General features: G+C 42.7%; 1 protein-coding gene across 1 annotated transcript in view; it reads right to left on the reverse strand.

The window, feature by feature from the left end:
* Positions 1-10: 10 nt before the first annotated feature.
* LOC124288269 (midasin-like) overlaps positions 11-18,814 on the reverse strand; it is a gene marked incomplete at its 3' end in the record, with an annotated part of 36,535 nt that continues 17,731 nt past the window's right edge. Inside the window, exons 16-38 of the mRNA XM_046724781.1 lie at positions 18,679-18,763; positions 17,996-18,099; positions 17,770-17,906; positions 16,606-16,710; positions 15,796-15,981; positions 14,994-15,069; positions 12,915-13,180; positions 12,044-12,222; positions 11,238-11,329; positions 10,772-10,888; positions 10,467-10,613; positions 10,106-10,253; positions 9,221-9,500; positions 7,970-8,105; positions 7,338-7,613; positions 6,521-6,717; positions 5,494-5,660; positions 4,739-4,945; positions 3,808-4,013; positions 3,389-3,511; positions 3,011-3,208; positions 1,254-1,361; positions 11-100 (exon numbers count right to left, since the gene is read on the reverse strand). Of these exons, the coding sequence (XP_046580737.1) occupies positions 11-100; positions 1,254-1,361; positions 3,011-3,208; positions 3,389-3,511; positions 3,808-4,013; positions 4,739-4,945; positions 5,494-5,660; positions 6,521-6,717; positions 7,338-7,613; positions 7,970-8,105; positions 9,221-9,500; positions 10,106-10,253; positions 10,467-10,613; positions 10,772-10,888; positions 11,238-11,329; positions 12,044-12,222; positions 12,915-13,180; positions 14,994-15,069; positions 15,796-15,981; positions 16,606-16,710; positions 17,770-17,906; positions 17,996-18,099; positions 18,679-18,763 (3,630 nt within the window). The remainder of the gene's footprint in view (positions 101-1,253; positions 1,362-3,010; positions 3,209-3,388; positions 3,512-3,807; positions 4,014-4,738; positions 4,946-5,493; positions 5,661-6,520; positions 6,718-7,337; positions 7,614-7,969; positions 8,106-9,220; positions 9,501-10,105; positions 10,254-10,466; positions 10,614-10,771; positions 10,889-11,237; positions 11,330-12,043; positions 12,223-12,914; positions 13,181-14,993; positions 15,070-15,795; positions 15,982-16,605; positions 16,711-17,769; positions 17,907-17,995; positions 18,100-18,678; positions 18,764-18,814) is intronic.

Consider the following 18,814-nt stretch of genomic DNA (forward strand, 5'->3'; position numbering starts at 1 on the left):
GCCAGCAGCACCTCACACCAGCGAACAAGTCCCGCAGATTGAACTCCCAGGGTCCTCCGCGGTGTCCCCACAAGCCCTGTTTCATTGTCTGGTTGTGGAGCTGGAATCACAGCACAAAAAACAGCCATCTCAGTATTAATATCCACAAAGAACTAAAATCAATATACTTTTAAAGAGTTAATAAGAATAACAAAGAAAACATTTAAATATCTGAAATTCATAGTGACCTATCAGAGTAACAGCCTGTACCCTTATATACCATATCACCATTGGAAGAGATGTGTGGCACTTAGAAAGATGACAAAGAGCTCATAAAGTTACTCTAGTTAACAGAATATCCCACCCAAGTGTCTTCAACATTCATAAAAACAGGCTTATAATTATGCAGCTTGCCAATATTTTTTATACATAAGAGATATGAGGGTGAGATTCCATTTATCATTCCAAATCATACTTTAAACTTTAAACTTTTCAGTGAGTTTAGTTTACGCTGCACTCAGCAATATTCCAGCTATATGGTGGCGGTCTGTAAATAATTGAGTCTGAACCAGACAATCCAGTGATCGACAGCATGAGCATCGATCTGCGCAATTGGGAAGTGATGACATGAGACAACCAAGCCAGCGAGCCTGACCACGTGATCCTATTAGCCGCTTACGACAAGCATGGGTTACTGAAGGTACATTCTAACCCGGACCTTCACGGGTTCAACTTTTCAACATTACTGAAAAGTGTGAAATAGTACAGCTAACCAGCCCTTATAACCAGGCACTACTGATGTCATTGTGTAGTGACATCATGGTCACCAATGACGTCACAACTGTCCGCAATATCTCTTGTGGGTGCCAGATTTTGAAGATGACTATACCACACAAATATTGTGTAATGCCAATTTTATGAAACACAGAAACTAGTTTATTATTGTCTTTGGAACTATTCTCATCTATAACATGTCAGAATCTCATTTGACTGAACTGTGGGAATTCCAGTCAAGAAGTTGATCAAATGTATCCTTGCAATATTAAATCACATTCACAAATAGGCAGACATGATACCGAGTGCATAATCAAATTGAGCATAATACAAAAATACTTCAAATGCATTTAAAGTTGACACATTAGTTTAATACCATTCAATAGCCTACCTTTAGAATCCAGCACCACCTTAAAGTTCATAAAACGATGTGACATAATTTGTGGGGGGAGATGGGGGGACTAGTAAATTAGTAGCGCCAACAGTGTGCGTCATCTTACCTCGATGTTGAAGTCCACCATGGCTGCCAAGATTTCCTCTGGGATGACTGGGAACATGGACGTGGTAATAAACAACAGATCCCCTCTCGATAGAGGCTCTATGTATACCTGTAACATACACCACACAATCAGATATACACCTGTGACATACACCACACAACCAGATATACACCTGTAACATACACCACACAACCAGATACACACCTGTTACAGACAACAGTACCCCTCTCGATAGAGGCTCTATATATACCTGTAACATACACCACACAACCAGATATACACCTGTAACATACACCACACAACCAGATATACACCTGTAACATACACCACACAACCAGATATACACCTGTTATAAACAACAGATCCCCTCTCGATAGAGGCTCTATGTATACCTGTAACATACACCACACAACCAGATATACACCTGTGACATACACCACACAAACCAGATATACACCTGTAACATACACACAACCAGATATACACCTGTAACATACACCACACAACCAGATATACACCAGTAACATACACCACACAACCAGATATACACCTGTGACATACACCACACAGCCAGATATACACCTGTAACATACACCACACAACCAGATATACACCTGTGACATACACCACACAGCCAGATATACACCTGTAACATACACCACACAACCAGATATACACCTGTTACAGACAACAGTACCCCTCTCGATAGAGGCTCTATATATACCTGTAACATACACCACACAACCAGATATACACCTGTAACATACACCACACAACCAGATATACACCTGTAACATACACCACACAACCAGATATACACCTGTTATAAACAACAGATCCCCTCTCGATAGAGGCTCTATGTATACCTGTAACATACACCACACAACCAGATATACACCTGTGACATACACCACACAACCAGATATACACCTGTAACATACACACAACCAGATATACACCTGTAACATACACCACACAACCAGATATACACCAGTAACATACACCACACAACCAGATAAACACCTGTAACATACACCACACAACCAGATATACACCTGTAACATACACCACACAACCAGATATACACCTGTGACATACACCACACAGCCAGATATACACCTGTAACATACACCACACAACCAGATATACACCTGTTACAGACAACAGTACCCCTCTCGATAGAGGCTCTATGTATACCTGTAACATACACCACACAACCAGATATACACCTGTAACATACACCACACAACCAGATATACACCTGTAACATACACCACACAACCAGATATACACCTGTAACATACACCACACAACCAGATATACACCTGTAACATACACCACACAACCAGATATACACCTGTTACAGACAATTAACCAAAAAGATAGGGGAGTGGGATTTCCAAACCCGACTTGCCCGAAGTGTTGAGGAAGTGTGAAAATGATCAGTTGAAACATAAAAGATAGATTGTGTGCACTGAAAGTACTTTGTAACTACCAGGCTCAATGACATAATGCTTCGTTTCAAGTAAAATATTTTATCTTTTCTCTGATTTTGCAAGGCAAGTTGAAAATCAGACTGGGCAAATAGAATTTCTACATTTACTTGGCCTTGGGCCCTTGAGCAAGTAGGCTGTTTTTATGAACATATATATAGTCTCTTATCTGTGACAGACAGCTTTACTATGGATAGAAACAAAGACATACTGTAACAAGGCTTCACAACAAAGATGACATGTGACATGAACCCAAACACTCACCTGAGTGAACCTGTTGAGGAATGAGCGAGGCAGTCCCTTCCGTCCTCCGCCCTGGCTGAGTGGGTTCTGACAGGCAAACAGTCGCGACTGCTCGTGTTGAATGGTGAAAGTCTTGCCGAGTTCCGGGATGAACACCTCGGCTCTGTGGTCCAGACAGGCGTTAAGCCCCTCCAACACAGACTGGGAGGCCAGGTTCAACTGAAACACCCAACGACAGCCTCAACGACAGTGTGTGAATCTTCATGGTCACTCAAAAGCATTCACAGATCATGTTAAGACCAGTTGAACAATCAAAGTGCTAGTCACCAAACATGTTAATGTCAAGACAGTCATAACTTGCTAAATAAACATTAATGTTAACATACATGACCTTCTCACCTCATCAAGGACAACCCAATGACCGGCCTTCAGTGCCTGCAGGAGGGGGCCATCCCTCCATGCAAACCTCCCCCCTTCTGCACCCTCCACAGGCAGGTCGGCACCAAACAAGTCTGTCACATCCTGCAACATCAGGCATCCATGTTGGTCTTGGAACATCAATAGACAATGAGCAGGGAAAAGATTACCGTTTTATAGATTTAAATAATGGAACAGTGATCCAGTGATTGATGTTCTGAAGAAACAATCCTGGCTGCTTATGATACAGATTATTGGGATGTGAGGTAAAAAAAACCGAGGGCACAAAGTGTGATTAACTAATCCTTTGTTTTACTTAATACACCTACTTTTCTACAAAAACTGGTGGCCCATTGTTTGGGCTACCTATGGGGCCTATATGAAGTCATGTTGAAACTCACCGTCTGCTCGGACAGATTGATGCGTACAAGTTCGCGCCCGGCTGACCGAGCTATTGCGGTGACGAGACTGGTCTTCCCGACCCCTGGTGACCCCTCCAGAAGCAGTGGGCGTGGCAACTGCAGTGCCCTCAGAACCCGCTGTGCATTCATGCAGGTGGTTGGTGCCTGCAGGGCATACTTGGTGCTGGACTCAGGGTGAAGGTCACCTGACAGAAAACACAAGCATTCAATCTGCCTTATTACTGTGGTATAATCATTGGTCCTGTTATGATGTATTAGGTGAATTGAACCATATTCCTTCATCAATTTAATTCATTATTCGATGTTTACTAGAACTGGATATTTACAAAATAGTCTTAAGAGAGTGCTTTTTACTTGCAATTTGTTTGTTGTTTATCTAAGTGAGACATGCAAAATGGACTGTCTTCAGCCATGCAGCAGCATAACTTATGTCAGGAGGCTATTGGTCCCGCTATTGGTACTGCTTTTGGGCATTACAGAAAATCTCATTGAAATGTTCCCATCTAAGAAATTACATGACATGAGTGAGTTTAGTTTTACGCCGCACTCAGCAATATCCCAGCTATATGGCGGCAGTCTGTAAATAATCGAGTCTGGACCAGACAATCCAGTGATCAACATCATGAGCATCGATCTGCGCAATTGGGAACCGATGACATGTGTCAACCAAGTCAGCGAGCCTGACCACCCGATCCTGTTAGTCGCCTCTTACGACAAGCATTAAGTAATCATGAATAAATATTTGTATTCATTACTGTACACTACACACCAAATTCATCTCATAGTGTATGCATTGCAGCTTTAGTAATCACGACACAAAGCTGAATCATGCAAGGATGTATGTTCGTTGATATCATACAGATTACAGAATCACTAAGTAAAACATTCACAAGACAGGTGATGTAAATACCTCTCGGAATGCTGAAGGGAGGTATGGAGAACACATCATCCGTGCTGACAACATCCATCTTCCCTGCAGCCTCTTTCTGGAGACACAGATGCAAGTCAGCCATGTTGTAATCATGGCCACCAAAAGAATTGACCTGCTTGACGAGATACTGGAGGCATGTGTCACGGGCTACCTCTACACTGAAGTCAGCCGTGTGACTTGAAGTACCTGTGAGGCAACAGGGAGCACTACATTGAGCAATTTTGAAACAATATGATTACGATAATTAGAAGGGTCAAAGAACAGCCACAAGGTTCAGATGATTCGAGTCATAATAAACATAAAACATACTGTACAAGTACTGCAGGAAGCTAGTTATCATGCTGTAGGTCTGTTGATTCCCTATCAGATTAGTGAGTGAGTGAGTTTAGTTTTACGCCGCACTCAGCAATATTCCATCTATATGGCGACAGTCTGTAAATAAACAAGTCTGGACCAGACAATCCAGTGATCAACAGCATGAGCATCGATCTGCGCAATTGGGATACGATGACACATGTCAACCAAGTCAGCGAGTTTGACCACCCGATCCCATTAGTCGCCTCTAATGACAAACATGCGCTACTGAAGACCAATTCTACCCTGGATCTTAATGAGTCTAAATAGAGGTTAAATACGCCTGAGCCAAACACGTAAACCTGAAATATTCCACTGACAATATTGCGATAATTATGTGTTGTTAATCTGATACAGTCTACGAGTAAATGACCACTTACCACTTCCTAGACTGTCCAGAAAAACAAGACAAGCTCCGTGGATGTATGCCCTCACAGGGTCAAGGCCACTTTCTGAGGTTTCCATAGAAACATCCCCAAAATCGGGTGTGGCACAGGTGTTGATGAAGTTGACCCAGGACAGGATGTCTCGAATACTCACTGTACACCTGAGAAGGTGTAGAAAGACGTCATAACAACAACAGAGAATAATGTTGACATTGTTTTAACACAAATGTAACGTGCAAGTCTTTTCTTGTGTATGTAATGTGGACCTGTTGCACGATGCAAGGCAAAACTGGCAAGAGTTAGTAACCATGGAAACACACACATCTATGTTTTGAAGTCAGTAACTCCTGGCCAGCTCCCATGTTTCTGTTCTCTAGTTTATACAAGATACTGAGTGGTAAAGTTTGACTGCGACCAGACATTTTGAGGGTTAACGGTCCCGTATTCAGCAGACATGTCCAGTGAAAACTGCATACCAAATAGTCTAAGTTGATATCAATACTGAATCATTCTGTTTCAAAAACTGGTGTGTCAGTTTTGTATGACCTTCTATTGGACATCTTGTTCCAAAAAGGGCTTTAGTTTGACTCCAAATTAGCATATGGACTTAAAAATATTACTTTTTTTTTACACAAAACGCAACACAGAGTCCAACAAGCATCCAACACTGACATCATCGTCATATGGTCACAAGTATTTATATCCCAGTATATCTTTTCAGTCTTCATCAAAATACATTTAGTTCAAGGTTAGTCATTGGACTGGGAAATCACAGTAGGACAACTGAAGATATCATAAAGTTCTGAAAAGCACAATGATGGAATTGCACTGTAGCCCTATCTCCTTGGAGATATTTCTTGACACCATTGAAGTGATATCTTCTTTGGAAGCTAGTTTTGGATGATAAATCTTATGAATGTTATAAAATCTTTCATTCGATATACTTCTCTTCATCTCAACATACTGCCACCTAAACCAACTACATTTCCATGGTTCACACCAATACGACAGTGGTACTTACTTCTTTCCAATTTCATTATTTGAGAACCACTCAATGAAATCTAATATGGCCGCTCCAAACCCAGTGGTGCCATCCTGTTGGTTGCCCAGAACAAGGCCGTCACGGATGTTGTGTTCAATGATCTCCTCAAGGTCGTCCCTCTGACACGAGGGTGGACACCAGATCTCAGTGAACCTGTTCCGTAGTGCCGGCGACAGCTGCAACAAGCCCGGGTCATCCAAGGTGAAGAGTCATTGATTTGCCGGTAATGTTTGTTAGGACACACATATTTTGTTGTTAATTCTTTGATAGGTAATAGCTGGAAGAACATTAGGTCATGGAATTTATATGGATGAACTTCACAGAATGCAATCTATGAAGTGGCCAGAATAACTATTGCTGCAAGCAATAACGAATTGTCCACAGAAAGTTTCATGCCTTAACTTGCCAAGATGATTTAAACACAAATACTTGCGATTTCTCAGAAGTTCAACTCCTTCAGCAAATTTCTATATATGCAATCATTGGATCTAAACCAGCAGTATATTACAGCAAATCTCACACAACAATGTAAGATTGGACTTTAATGCAGATTACTGAAGAATGTGGTTCCTATAAGGTCTCGTTTTAGATCTCTTACAGCAAACATGAGGTATGTGGTATGTGGTATGATGGTACCATACATTGTCACATCAATGCTGTCTATACTTCAAATACATAGTGAAATCTATATCACTACACTTGTGAATTTTTATACAAATAACACAAGCATGCTGCCCAAATCCTATGGCTGACATATCTGTTTTACCTACCAATACATAGAACGATTTTTCCTCACCTCCTTCTTGCCGAAATCCCCACCAGGATTCATGGTTGCGAACACCTGGAATCCTGCTACCGCCTTGACTTGCTCCACCACGTTGCTGCCCCCATCTCCGCGACCCTTCTCCGCCAGCAGCAGCGTCTGCTCTGGCTCCAACACACTGTTAAGCCGCTCCAGCACCGAGTCGTCTGCCAGGGAAATCTCGTCGATGAGGAACATGCTGCCCTCCTTCATGGCCGTCACCAGCGGGCCATCCAACCACTCAAACAGCTTCATCTCCTTCGGGTCATCCTGGAATACAAATGAGATGAGTGAGTGAGTATGGTTTTACGCCGCTTTTAGCAATATTCCAGCTATCATGGCAGGGGACACCAGGTATGGGAAGTGAAGAGGGTAATGGTAAAGCCTCCAAACTGAAATGCCTTGTGCCTCCACGACACCAGTTAAAAAAACATGTCACCTCTACCTGAAAAAACATGTCTGTCAGAAGAGAGACAAATACAGCAGCTATGGGAGTTAGCTTTTGAGCAACTCAAACAATGTTTTCTGAGTAACTGTGAAAATATTATCTGTGGGTTTGTCAGAGTCTTATGTTTAGACATTACAAATAATTCTTTCTGTCCTCTTTTGTAGAAATAATGACCTACCTGTTCTGCGTGAGAACGAACTGGCCTTAGTCCCCCGAGGAAGTCGGCACTCTCTGTGTGGAGGTGGCAGTTAACACTGTACAGGTGGCGCCCTCTCATGGCTGCATACAACTGACATATTGTCGTCTTGCCACAACTGGGGGAGGATATATGTACAAAATACATAACAGGAAATTTCAACGAGGCCAAGCTATGCACCATGTCAACCAGTAAGCACCAAGTACAACACAGATATACTTTTATACCATTTCATTCACACAATAGTCATCTTACTGAGTAAGTTGTCTCATACAAACAGCAATGGTTTCAGGACATGTGATTCCATGGAATTTGATAGACTATATAATATAGAACAAACTTTATGGATAACAACTTCTTTTTTATTCATGAGTGCGACGTTTCGATACACATTCTTGTACCGTTGTCAACGTAATAGAACATGAAGAAGGGGGAAGTGTATATATACTGGATGTAACAATGTAACAATGTAACAAAGAAAACAACATAATTAACATAATTGGCTAGGCAGAAAGCTGATGAAGCCAGAGAGTAGACAAAGGACAGGCGTGGAAGCCAATGATGTCCAAATAATGAGATGTTTATACAGCAGAGTTTATACAGTAGATTGGGCTTGGTGGATGAGTGCATCATAAGCGGATGGAATGAAGTATCCTTGGTCTCGGTTGATGGTGGGCTTTTAGCGTTTGATGTGGATGGCTTCGGTGACCTTGCGTTTAGTGAAGTCTGTTTGTTTGTTAGAGAGAATGGTGATGTCAGACCACTCTATTATATTCACTAAACGCAAGCTCACCGAAGCCATCCACATCAAACATTGTTACATGTTACATTGTTACATCCAGTATATATACACTTCCCCCTTCTTCATGTTCCATTATGCTTGACAACGGTACTCACGAATAAAAAGAAGTTATTATCCATAAAGTTTGTTCTATATTGTACTTCCCAACTTCTAAAATGCCACTCAAAGAAGTTAGACTATATAAGTTGTGATTTTGTCTCAGTGAATTGAAGAACAGTAAAGCCATGACCTACTAATAAACAACTGTTTCTGGTTGGCTGAAAGCAGAAGTGCAAGGGCTTTTGTTGCACATTTGCGCTGACTGATGTCACTGGTTTTGTACTGTTGTCAACTGTGTCTGTGTGTTTATGATGAAACAAGCAGGATTTCTGCAGTGTCCACACTGGTGGTTATGATGGAACCTCTATAACAAGACAAACAGAAACACTCACCCAGTTTCTCCGACCAGCAGCACAGGCTCCCTGAACTTGATGGCCTGGCCAATGAGAACAGCCAGTCTTCTCATATTGTGTGTCCACACTATGTGTTGAAAGCCCTCCACTGATTGGTCAGTGACCTCCTTCAACAAGGGGGCTGTTGATGTGGACGTCTTGCCAGTCAAGTCAAACAGCAGGCTGGAATTGACATCCCGCTTCAGATGCTTCTTGAGGACCTCTTGAATAACAACAGACTCGTCCGCCTTCCTCACACGGCCAGCCAGCAACATGTAGCCTACAGAACATGCACAGGGCAGCATATGACATGAGTGAGCAGTGACCTAATGTAGGCATGTACAGGACGGCTAGATGTACACTCCTCGAATTGATGTAGGTGACATTAACATGTGTGATCTGATGAAGAAATAGCCTAGGGGACATGTAGAGGACATGTAGAGGACATTTATATCATACAGTTCGACCACTGGTCTACACAAACTTCAAATCAGTGAGTGACAATTTATTGAAACATAGATGTTAGAAAAGTATAATATTGAAATCCTTATTCGATATTCAGCTTTCATCACTTTTCTTAAGTCAATACCAACCTGAAAATGAAATAATTACATGGAATTGTGAACAATACACTTTTATCTCCCTTTCTGTTGAAACTGCTCAGCGATGCTCTCCCCTGTTACTAGGTTACTGATAAATGTAGACTTCATAGTCATCAGGACTGGGACCCATTGATCTTCTCCTCAAGTTTTAGGTACTAATGACAGACATACAGTAAACAACAATATTTCTCTATCAGAATCTACACAGTATGATCAGAAATCAAAGATTAGTTCCTACATTGTTTCCATCAACTGATATTTGAGAAAGCCGCTACTGTCATACCATGATCAGCAAGGTGCTGGTCCCAATCGTAGAACTTGGCACTTGTCTTGACATCAGTACTGCTGTACCTCTCTGCCCACCGGAACAGATCCCTCAACGTCATGAAGCCCTGCTTTCCTGCAAACACCCCTGATCCACGCCGCCTCATCTGAAGCAGATGGTCAACATGGCCACGTTAAAGAATTGAGAACATAAAACCAAACTAACACAGTTTGAGATCCTTTCATAAAAAATATAAGAACAAAATAGGTAGATCTTACGATCTGAGAAGTCATGTCTACCGAGCAGTGAGACCAGAGTTCAATAGTTGCAAATGACTAATGTATCTATTCAATCCCGTTAGTTTATCTGGCCGTCTTACCTGAAGCTCCAGCATGACCTTGACAAGTCGTTTGTCGTAGGACAGTGGGATGCTGCAGCGCTGATGGAGAATCGTCTCCAGTTCAATGCTTGGTATTTCGTTGAAGTGTAGCTCAATGAAACGATTCCTGAAGGCTCGAGACAGCATCTAGAAAACATTATCTTGTTATTGGTATGCTCACATTAACATAAGTCCATCTACAAACATTATTCCTACAGATGTCAGAAAATCATTCGGAATGGTTAAGATGAGAGTAAAATCTGTCAAGCTACAAACACGTGTTACAGATCCTGTACATGTCGTACCTTCCTGCCTCCATACATTCCTGGAGGATTCTGGGTAGCGAACAGCATGAACTTGGGGTGAGCCTTCACCGTCTCCTGGGTCTCCGCTATAAACAGTTCTCGGTTGTCATCCAACAGCTGGGGAAGAATCAACATTGAAAGTGTTACATCACCTACAGAACTTCTTGGAAAACACAACAGCAGAATGTCATCACAAGACACTCCTGCAGTCTGTCTGGTTTGACCTAACAAGACAGCTTTTGTTTTCAATCTGCAATAATCACTCAAATTTAATTTTCAACACCAAGAAATAGTATTTGTAATCAGACTTTTATGATCTGTTGACAGTCAGAGATGCAGTCGTCACTGTAAATCCTGGAGACTTTTAAAATGAGACAATTCATAGGCACCAGTAGTGACATAAATAAACACTGACATTAACCAATGAACATGGGAAGGAATATGGCAACTGCCGCTATGCACTCACCCTGTTGAGGGCCTCTAGGACGTCAGTTGGGGCCAGGTTCAGCTCGTCGAGGATGATCCAATGTCCCTGTCGCATCGCCTCCACCAGGACACCTGACACACAAAACGGTTGTTACTGACAGATACCAGTAGGCAATACTACTGACCACCAGACAACAGACAGTAACACTCAACATAAAAAAAAGACAACAGACCCCACCAGACAACAATCAACAACAGGCAACAGCAGTCACTAACTGTCCCCAACAGAAATCGACAACAAATATTAAGAAGCAACAGTCACAAAGAGATAACCCTCAACAATAACACTCACCAACAGATAAAAACTGACTAAACTCACCAACAGATAACAACTGACTAAACTCACCAACAGATAACAACTGACTAAACTCACCAAAACTAACAAGTAACATACAACAAATGAGAAACTTTGTCAACAGTGAAGACACTGCTCACCAACAGACAAAACAAGGGGTGTACAAAGACATTCAGCCAAGTCTCCAAGTCAGACCACTCGGCCCTCTTTAGACAACTCTTACAACAAGCATGAGATACTGGGGCCTATTGTGGGGACAATATGGGCAAGTGATGCCCTCAACAATTAACAGAATGTTTCTCTTTCTTTTAACAACAGTTGCAGCTAATAAGCTCACAGTTGAAATTTGCATACTAATTTATGCTTGAGAACTGCTCAAGCAACAATATCTGCCAGCACTGCATCCACAATTAAGACATTAGGGAGAGTTAAGTGGCCATGATGGTTGTGAGATAGATCTAGGATCAGGGCAATACCGGACAGAACCTCACCTTCCTTGAAGACAAGTTTGCCAGACTCATCTGCTGCGTAACAGCCAACATACTCCTGCAGGTCCGTGTGTTCATGGTTGTTGACTCTCACACACTGGTTCCCACTGGACTGTGCCAACCACGTGATCAGACTCGTCTTCCCCACCGACGTCTCACCCTGTAGCAGCACTGGGTGCTGGCTGCGGAGACAAGCAGACGGCACCATGTGTAGTAGTTTAACCTCTCATTCGGCAATGCTTGACTTAAATGATGATGGTCAGGTCATAACTGAATCTGGCCCAGACAATCCAGTGATTGACATCATGAGCAACAATCTACCAAACAGGCATATCATAAAATGCATCATCGAAGTCAGTCACCCTGGCCACTCAATCCTGTTTGTCTCCTGTTACAAGCATGAGTTACTGAAGAAGATGGATAATGCTTAATGGTAATTCAGGGCTCCAGATAATTTTTCAACATCAGGAGTACGTCCTCCTTATATTTTCAATATAGGAGTACTGGATAAACTTAAGAGTACATTTTGAGTACTGAATGGAATTTAATGGCGTATCAGTAATCTTGTGTTTCGTTTCATATATGCACCACAACATTACTACTCTTGTGTAAACAGGTCAATAAACAATAAACGACACTCTTTCAGATAAATACGTCTGTAAATGATTCCATGACCGTACAGCATTGCTGTGGTGCGTATGTGCTACGTTTTCTAAATTACTTCCTACCGTATCGTGCATATTTTTTATCCGTACATACGCCAATACGGCCCTTATCTGGAGCCGTGGTAATTATAATGACAAATTACACTTGTTAACATTTTTAGTACTATAGAACAATGTTGTTAATAATTTCTATTATCACCAATTCTTACCTAGCTGAGATAACTCGGGCCAAATCTCGCAAGTTTTCTCTGACTGATGGTGTGAGAATGTAATTGTCTGGCACATGAGGCTCCAGTGCACCCTGGGATATCCAGTAACCCTCGAACTTGAGGTGTTTGGCACCGTGGGGCTGTGGCAGCGGCTGTTTGAGAATAGCCTTGATGTTGGCCTTCCCTACTACATGCTGACACACAAGCTTCTCCACCACGGGGTGGGACGACCGGTCCAGCTGGGTCAGGAAACTAAGGCAGAAACCCTGAAACACAAATTTGTAGAAGAATTATATTTCAAACTTTTCTTTTAGTCATTAAGTTAGAAAAAAAACCTCCTCAGTTATTATCCTTCACAAGCATTTTGGGGGCAATATACGTGTAGGAGCTCCTAGGTCCATACCGTACAAAGGGTACAACAAACATCACAGCATTGTCTCTAATTCGTTTGATCTGAGTTAATAGCACTGAACCAGTTGACAACAAGAAGACAAAGTCATTAATATCCCCCTCAACGGCAAAATACTCTTTATGAATATGTCTACTAGATATGATTATGTCAAATGTTTTGTAGTGTATACAGCTAAGTGGAAGGAGAGTATCGAAAGGTTTTTAAGATCTGCTCCAGAAAGGAGCACTACCACCAAATTCTGTTGAAGCCTAACTTGTTGCCATGGAAATGCAACAAGATGACATCCTCATAGTCACAGCCTAAGTCATGTTTCCATGGAAACCACAAAAATTATTATCTGGGTCTAACCCCCAAAAGGCACATCTAGGGATCATGCTTGATATGTGTACCAAGCTTGATGAAGCTAGCATGTATAGTTTAGAAATTAGAAGACAAGACAAAGATGACATCCTCATAGCCACAACCTAAGTCACGTTTCCATTGTTACGAGAGTGTTTTTTTTGTAATTTGTAATAACATTGGTTAGGTGATAGTTATCATGAGTCACAATGTTTAAAGTTTTGAGTGTGGGTTGTGGGTCGCATTTCGCATCATATATGTTCAATATATATAGCTATTTTAGCGGCACGCCTTTTGGGACAGCACTCCAGAGTTGCCTCCCTTGGCTTTATTATGTTTTGACTCCTGGTCGTATGTTCCACGTTTCACGAATGTTCTCAGTGGATAAAGAATGTTCAAGACTCTGTGCCAGTATATATAAAGGCTGCTTGTTGCGGAATCACACGGACTAACACACGGAATTACACGTGACTTTTCATATCACTGGAGTTGAGTGCATCTTTCTGCCGTCACCTGCCGTCGTCTGTCTGTCAACATTGTCTGACACTTTGTGCCTGACAGCTCTCATTTGTAAAGAAGCTTCATTTAGGATATCTGATCTCACTGTAATTACCAAGGCTCATGGTGAGTTGATATTTTATATTTGTGACTCAAAACATTAGATTTGTGACTCAATTGCATTGCACTAGAAATCTGTATTGTGATTCATTGTATCTTGCTCATTGTTTGCTCAATATATTATTGAATATTTTAGACTTGTCTGTGTTATATTTTGCTGGTTCAAAGGGGATTCTTAAACCTTTTGTCTCGGCAATTATTTAACTGTAACACCATGGAAACCGCAAAAAATAAAGTTCATATCTGGGTCTAACCCCCAAAAGGCACATCTAGGGATCATGCTTGATATATGTACCCAGTTTGATGAAGCTAGCATGTATAGTTTGGGAGATCTTCTCCGGACAAGATGACGTCTTCATAGTCACAGCATAAGTCATGTTTCCATGGAAACCGCAAAAAATAAAAATTTGCATCGGGGTCTAACCCCCAAAAGTCACATCTTGAGATCATGGTTGACATGTGTACCAAGTTTGGTTAAGCTATCACGAATAGTTTAGGAAATATGCTTTGGACAAAGTGTGACGTATGCGTGGACGCACGGAACTTGTATCTATACCCCCTGCAACTTCGTTGTTGCGGAGGATAAAAACTTCTTTTGAGTATAATATGAAATGCAAGACAGTATCTTAGCTGGCCAGTCCAAAATGCATTTACTTAATGGAACAGGAAAAAGAAAGAGGGTCATGTTATAGCTTGCCCGCATCTCATACCTCATACAGAGATCGTGCTACAAGGCCACACGGGTTACTGGAGGCGAACTTCAGGGCCCGGCACAGGGTTCGCAAACTGAAATTCAAGACCAAATCAGACTTCCATTACCAAGCTATGTAATAACATCACAAGCTATCTGATAACACCACCAAGCTATGTAATAACATCACAAGCTATCTAATAGCACCACCCACCTATGTAATAACATCACAAGCTATCTAATAACACCACCCAGCTATGTAATAACATCACAAGCTATCTAATAACATCACCAAGCTGTTTTATTTTCATACCATTCAGATATGTAATAACAACATCAAGCCATGCAATAACATCACAAATCTATGGTATAACATCACCAGGATATGCCATAACATCACCAGGATATGCCATAACATCACCAGGCTATGCCATAACATCACCAAGCTATGTCATTACATCACCAGGCTATGCCATAACATCACCAAGCTATGTCATAACATCACCAGGCTATGCCATAACATCACCAGGCTATGTCATAACATCACCAGGCTATGTCATAACATCACCAGGCTATGCCATAACATCACCAGGCTATGTCATAACATCACCAGGCTATGTCATAACATCACCAGGCTATGTCATAACATCACCAGGCTATGTCATAACATCACCAGGCTATGTCATAATACCAGAAGCAAAATCATGAATGTCCCCACCTATTAACAACAGCAACATATTAAACAGAATACAACCTGATATATTCTCACTACAATGTACCGATTCCAAATATGTAATTATGTAAATACTTCTGGTTGTTACCTGAAATGAGGTTTATGCCCAGTGCCATCAGTAAGTCGTTTGTTCGCCTCATTGCGCACGGTGAGGTAGAACTTGACAATCCCGTCGACCTGTGAGGAGGACAGCGACAAACCACGGAGATAGTCATTGGTCAGAATCTTCAGGTCCTGTGTGTCCTCCAGCTCATCCACGTAGAGCTCCGTGAACCTGGGGAGGGTTAGAACAGTCAGTGAGTGAGTGTTATTTTATGCCATGAAGCAATATTTCAAGAGCATCATATCTGCCTATGTATGACCAAGTCAGGCAGGGCAATAGGTGGTAGCATCAGCAATGACCATGTGTGGGCCCAGATACACATTCTGAACATCAGATCTGCATCAGTTGGTTCCTAATACAAGCATCTGGTCATGGGGACATATTCTGCTCCAGACCAGCTGCTTTCCAAAATCAAATCCCATTAAAGTGTACATCATTCAATGTAACACATCTAGAGTATGTTCAAACCTTTCTATCTATTATTTACTCAGCTAGACAGCCATACATGAACACTTAGTTTGAAGATTCTTCTTGGGTGAAACAGTTTGTTTTAACAAAGGTATGTCCCACTGACAGGGAGTGAAGCAGGTATTAGACATTATTACTTTGATGAAGCATGTGTATGGTGGTCACATACCGAAAAAACTGGGCTAATCTGGATTTGAACACACAATTCAAGCCAGATTACATGCAACATGCCAGGAACGTCTGGATCTCATGTCAAATATGCAAGTTTATGTATTTGTTTCACGTCTGTAAGGCATGATGCCAAGGGGAACTACTCATCTCACCCACCTGTTTCTGATGCCAGGAGTGAGGTCCTTCTTTCCAACATCAGTAGCCGGGTTCATGCAGGCGAAGAGACGGAACTCACGGTGACGGACAACGGGGTCCACATCGCTGAAATATTTAATGTTGGCCTAATACAGTACGTTTTTTTTTAAATATAAGTAGTCATCCAAAACTGATGAGAACACTCCAGCAGACCACTGAGACCCACCCCTCCCAGTGAGCACCACTGACCCAGAGCTACCTTCCAGAGGAACATGGAGACCCTCCCCTCCAAGTGAGCACCACTGACCCAGAGCTACCCTCTAGCAGAGCATTGACACCCTCCCCTCTAAGTGAGCACCACTGATCCAGAGCTACCTTCCAGAGGAACATGGAGACCCTCCCCTCCAAGTGAGCACCACTGACCCAGAGCTACCCTCTAGCAGAGCATTGACACCCTCCCCTCCAAGTGAGCACCACTGATCCAGAGCTACCCTCCAGCAGACCACAGAGACCCTCCATTCCCAGTGAGCACCAACGACCTCGAGGTACTCTCCAGCAACCCATAGAGACACTCATCCTCTCTCTACAAGCACCACTGACCCTGAGGTACTCTCTAGCAACCCATAGAGACACTCACCCCCCTCTCTGGAAGCACCACCGACCCTGAGGTACTCTCTAGCAACCCATAGAGACACTCACCCCCTCTCTGGAAGCACCAACGACCTCGAGGTACTCTCCAGCAACCCATAGAGACACTCACCCTCTCTCTACAAGCACCACTGACCCCGAGGTACTCTCTAGCAACCCATAGAGACACTCACCCCCTCTCTGGAAGCACCACCGACCTCGAGGTACTCTCCAGCAACCCATAGAGACACTCACCCCCTCTCTGTAAGCACCACTGACCCCGAGGTACTCTCTAGCAACCCATAGAGACACTCATCCCCTCTCTGGAAGCACCATCGACCCCGAGGTACTCTCCAGCAACCCATAGAGCACTCACCCTCCCTCTGTAAACACCACTGACCCCGAGGTACTCTCCAGCAACCCATAGAGACACTCACTCTCTCTCTGTAAGCACCATCAACCCTGAGGTACTCTCCAGCAACCCATAGAGCACTCACCCTCCCTCTGTAAGCACCACTGACCCTGAGGTACTCTCCAGCAACCCATAGAGACACTCACCCCCTCTCTGTAAGCACCACCGACCCCGAGGTACTCTCCAACAGACCACTGAGACACTCCAGTGTCTCGGCAGCAGCAAGGTTGATCTCATCCAGCAGAACCCAGTCTCCAGCACGCAATGCTTTCACCAAGGTTCCCTTAAAAAAGAACAACCAATAGTAGGCACAACAGACACAAAATCTGGTTTAGTTAAACAACCACACTATTGATGGAGTAGATAACATACCTCAATGAAGGAGAAGGCAAGGGCATTCTCTATCTGCTGCACCTGAACCTTGAGCTGATGCAGACGCCGGCCAATCTTCTTCCACTCTCGGTGATGCTCTGTACCTGTCACAAACCACCACAACTTGACAACAACATTTCCAGGGAGTTAGACTCAACATACCACTTACAGCAGTATTTCTGTTACAGATGTGTCAGATGAATGTAGCAATCAAACAAAAGGTGGAACAGGTAGTTACTTTAGGAACACACATTCACAAGCATGGTGTTTTGCCCTACTTTGTAATATTCCAACAATATTCCACCTACAGACACTGGATCTGAGCTTCACAGACTGCACCCAAGAGGGGAATCAGATGAACAAATCCCTCAATCCCATGGCCCTGCCATGTATACATATGAACAAGGTGCCTTTGTGACCACAAGCTGGTCCTGGAAAAGGGAGACAACTCTGTAAAGCATACAGCCTCAAATTCCCATCTTGACATTTTCTAAGCTTCACTTAAAGCTTTGTGACCTATCATATTACAGCACACATAATGAACTGTAAACTCCCACAGACACAGAGCCCTTGTGCAGTGGCTGCAACTTTTGTATTTACAGGTAGCCTTGAAACAGGTGTACTAGTGCTTTGGGGGTCAAAAACAGCTCACACATGTTGAACATATTTAGAGAAAGTCCTACCCTTGCCAAACTTCTTGGCAGCAGACTTCTGAGTGTGGTCCATCAGTGTCAGCAAGTCACCCCACTTTCTCCGAGAGAAACAATCCTGGCATAGGAAATGACACATGATATACTAGACATTACTGCTACAATGAAC

This window comes from Haliotis rubra, unplaced genomic scaffold, assembly GCF_003918875.1.
Source record: "Haliotis rubra isolate DU_JTF1 unplaced genomic scaffold, ASM391887v1 Scf414, whole genome shotgun sequence".
In the NCBI taxonomy this organism is placed as follows: Eukaryota; Metazoa; Mollusca; class Gastropoda; order Lepetellida; family Haliotidae; genus Haliotis; species Haliotis rubra.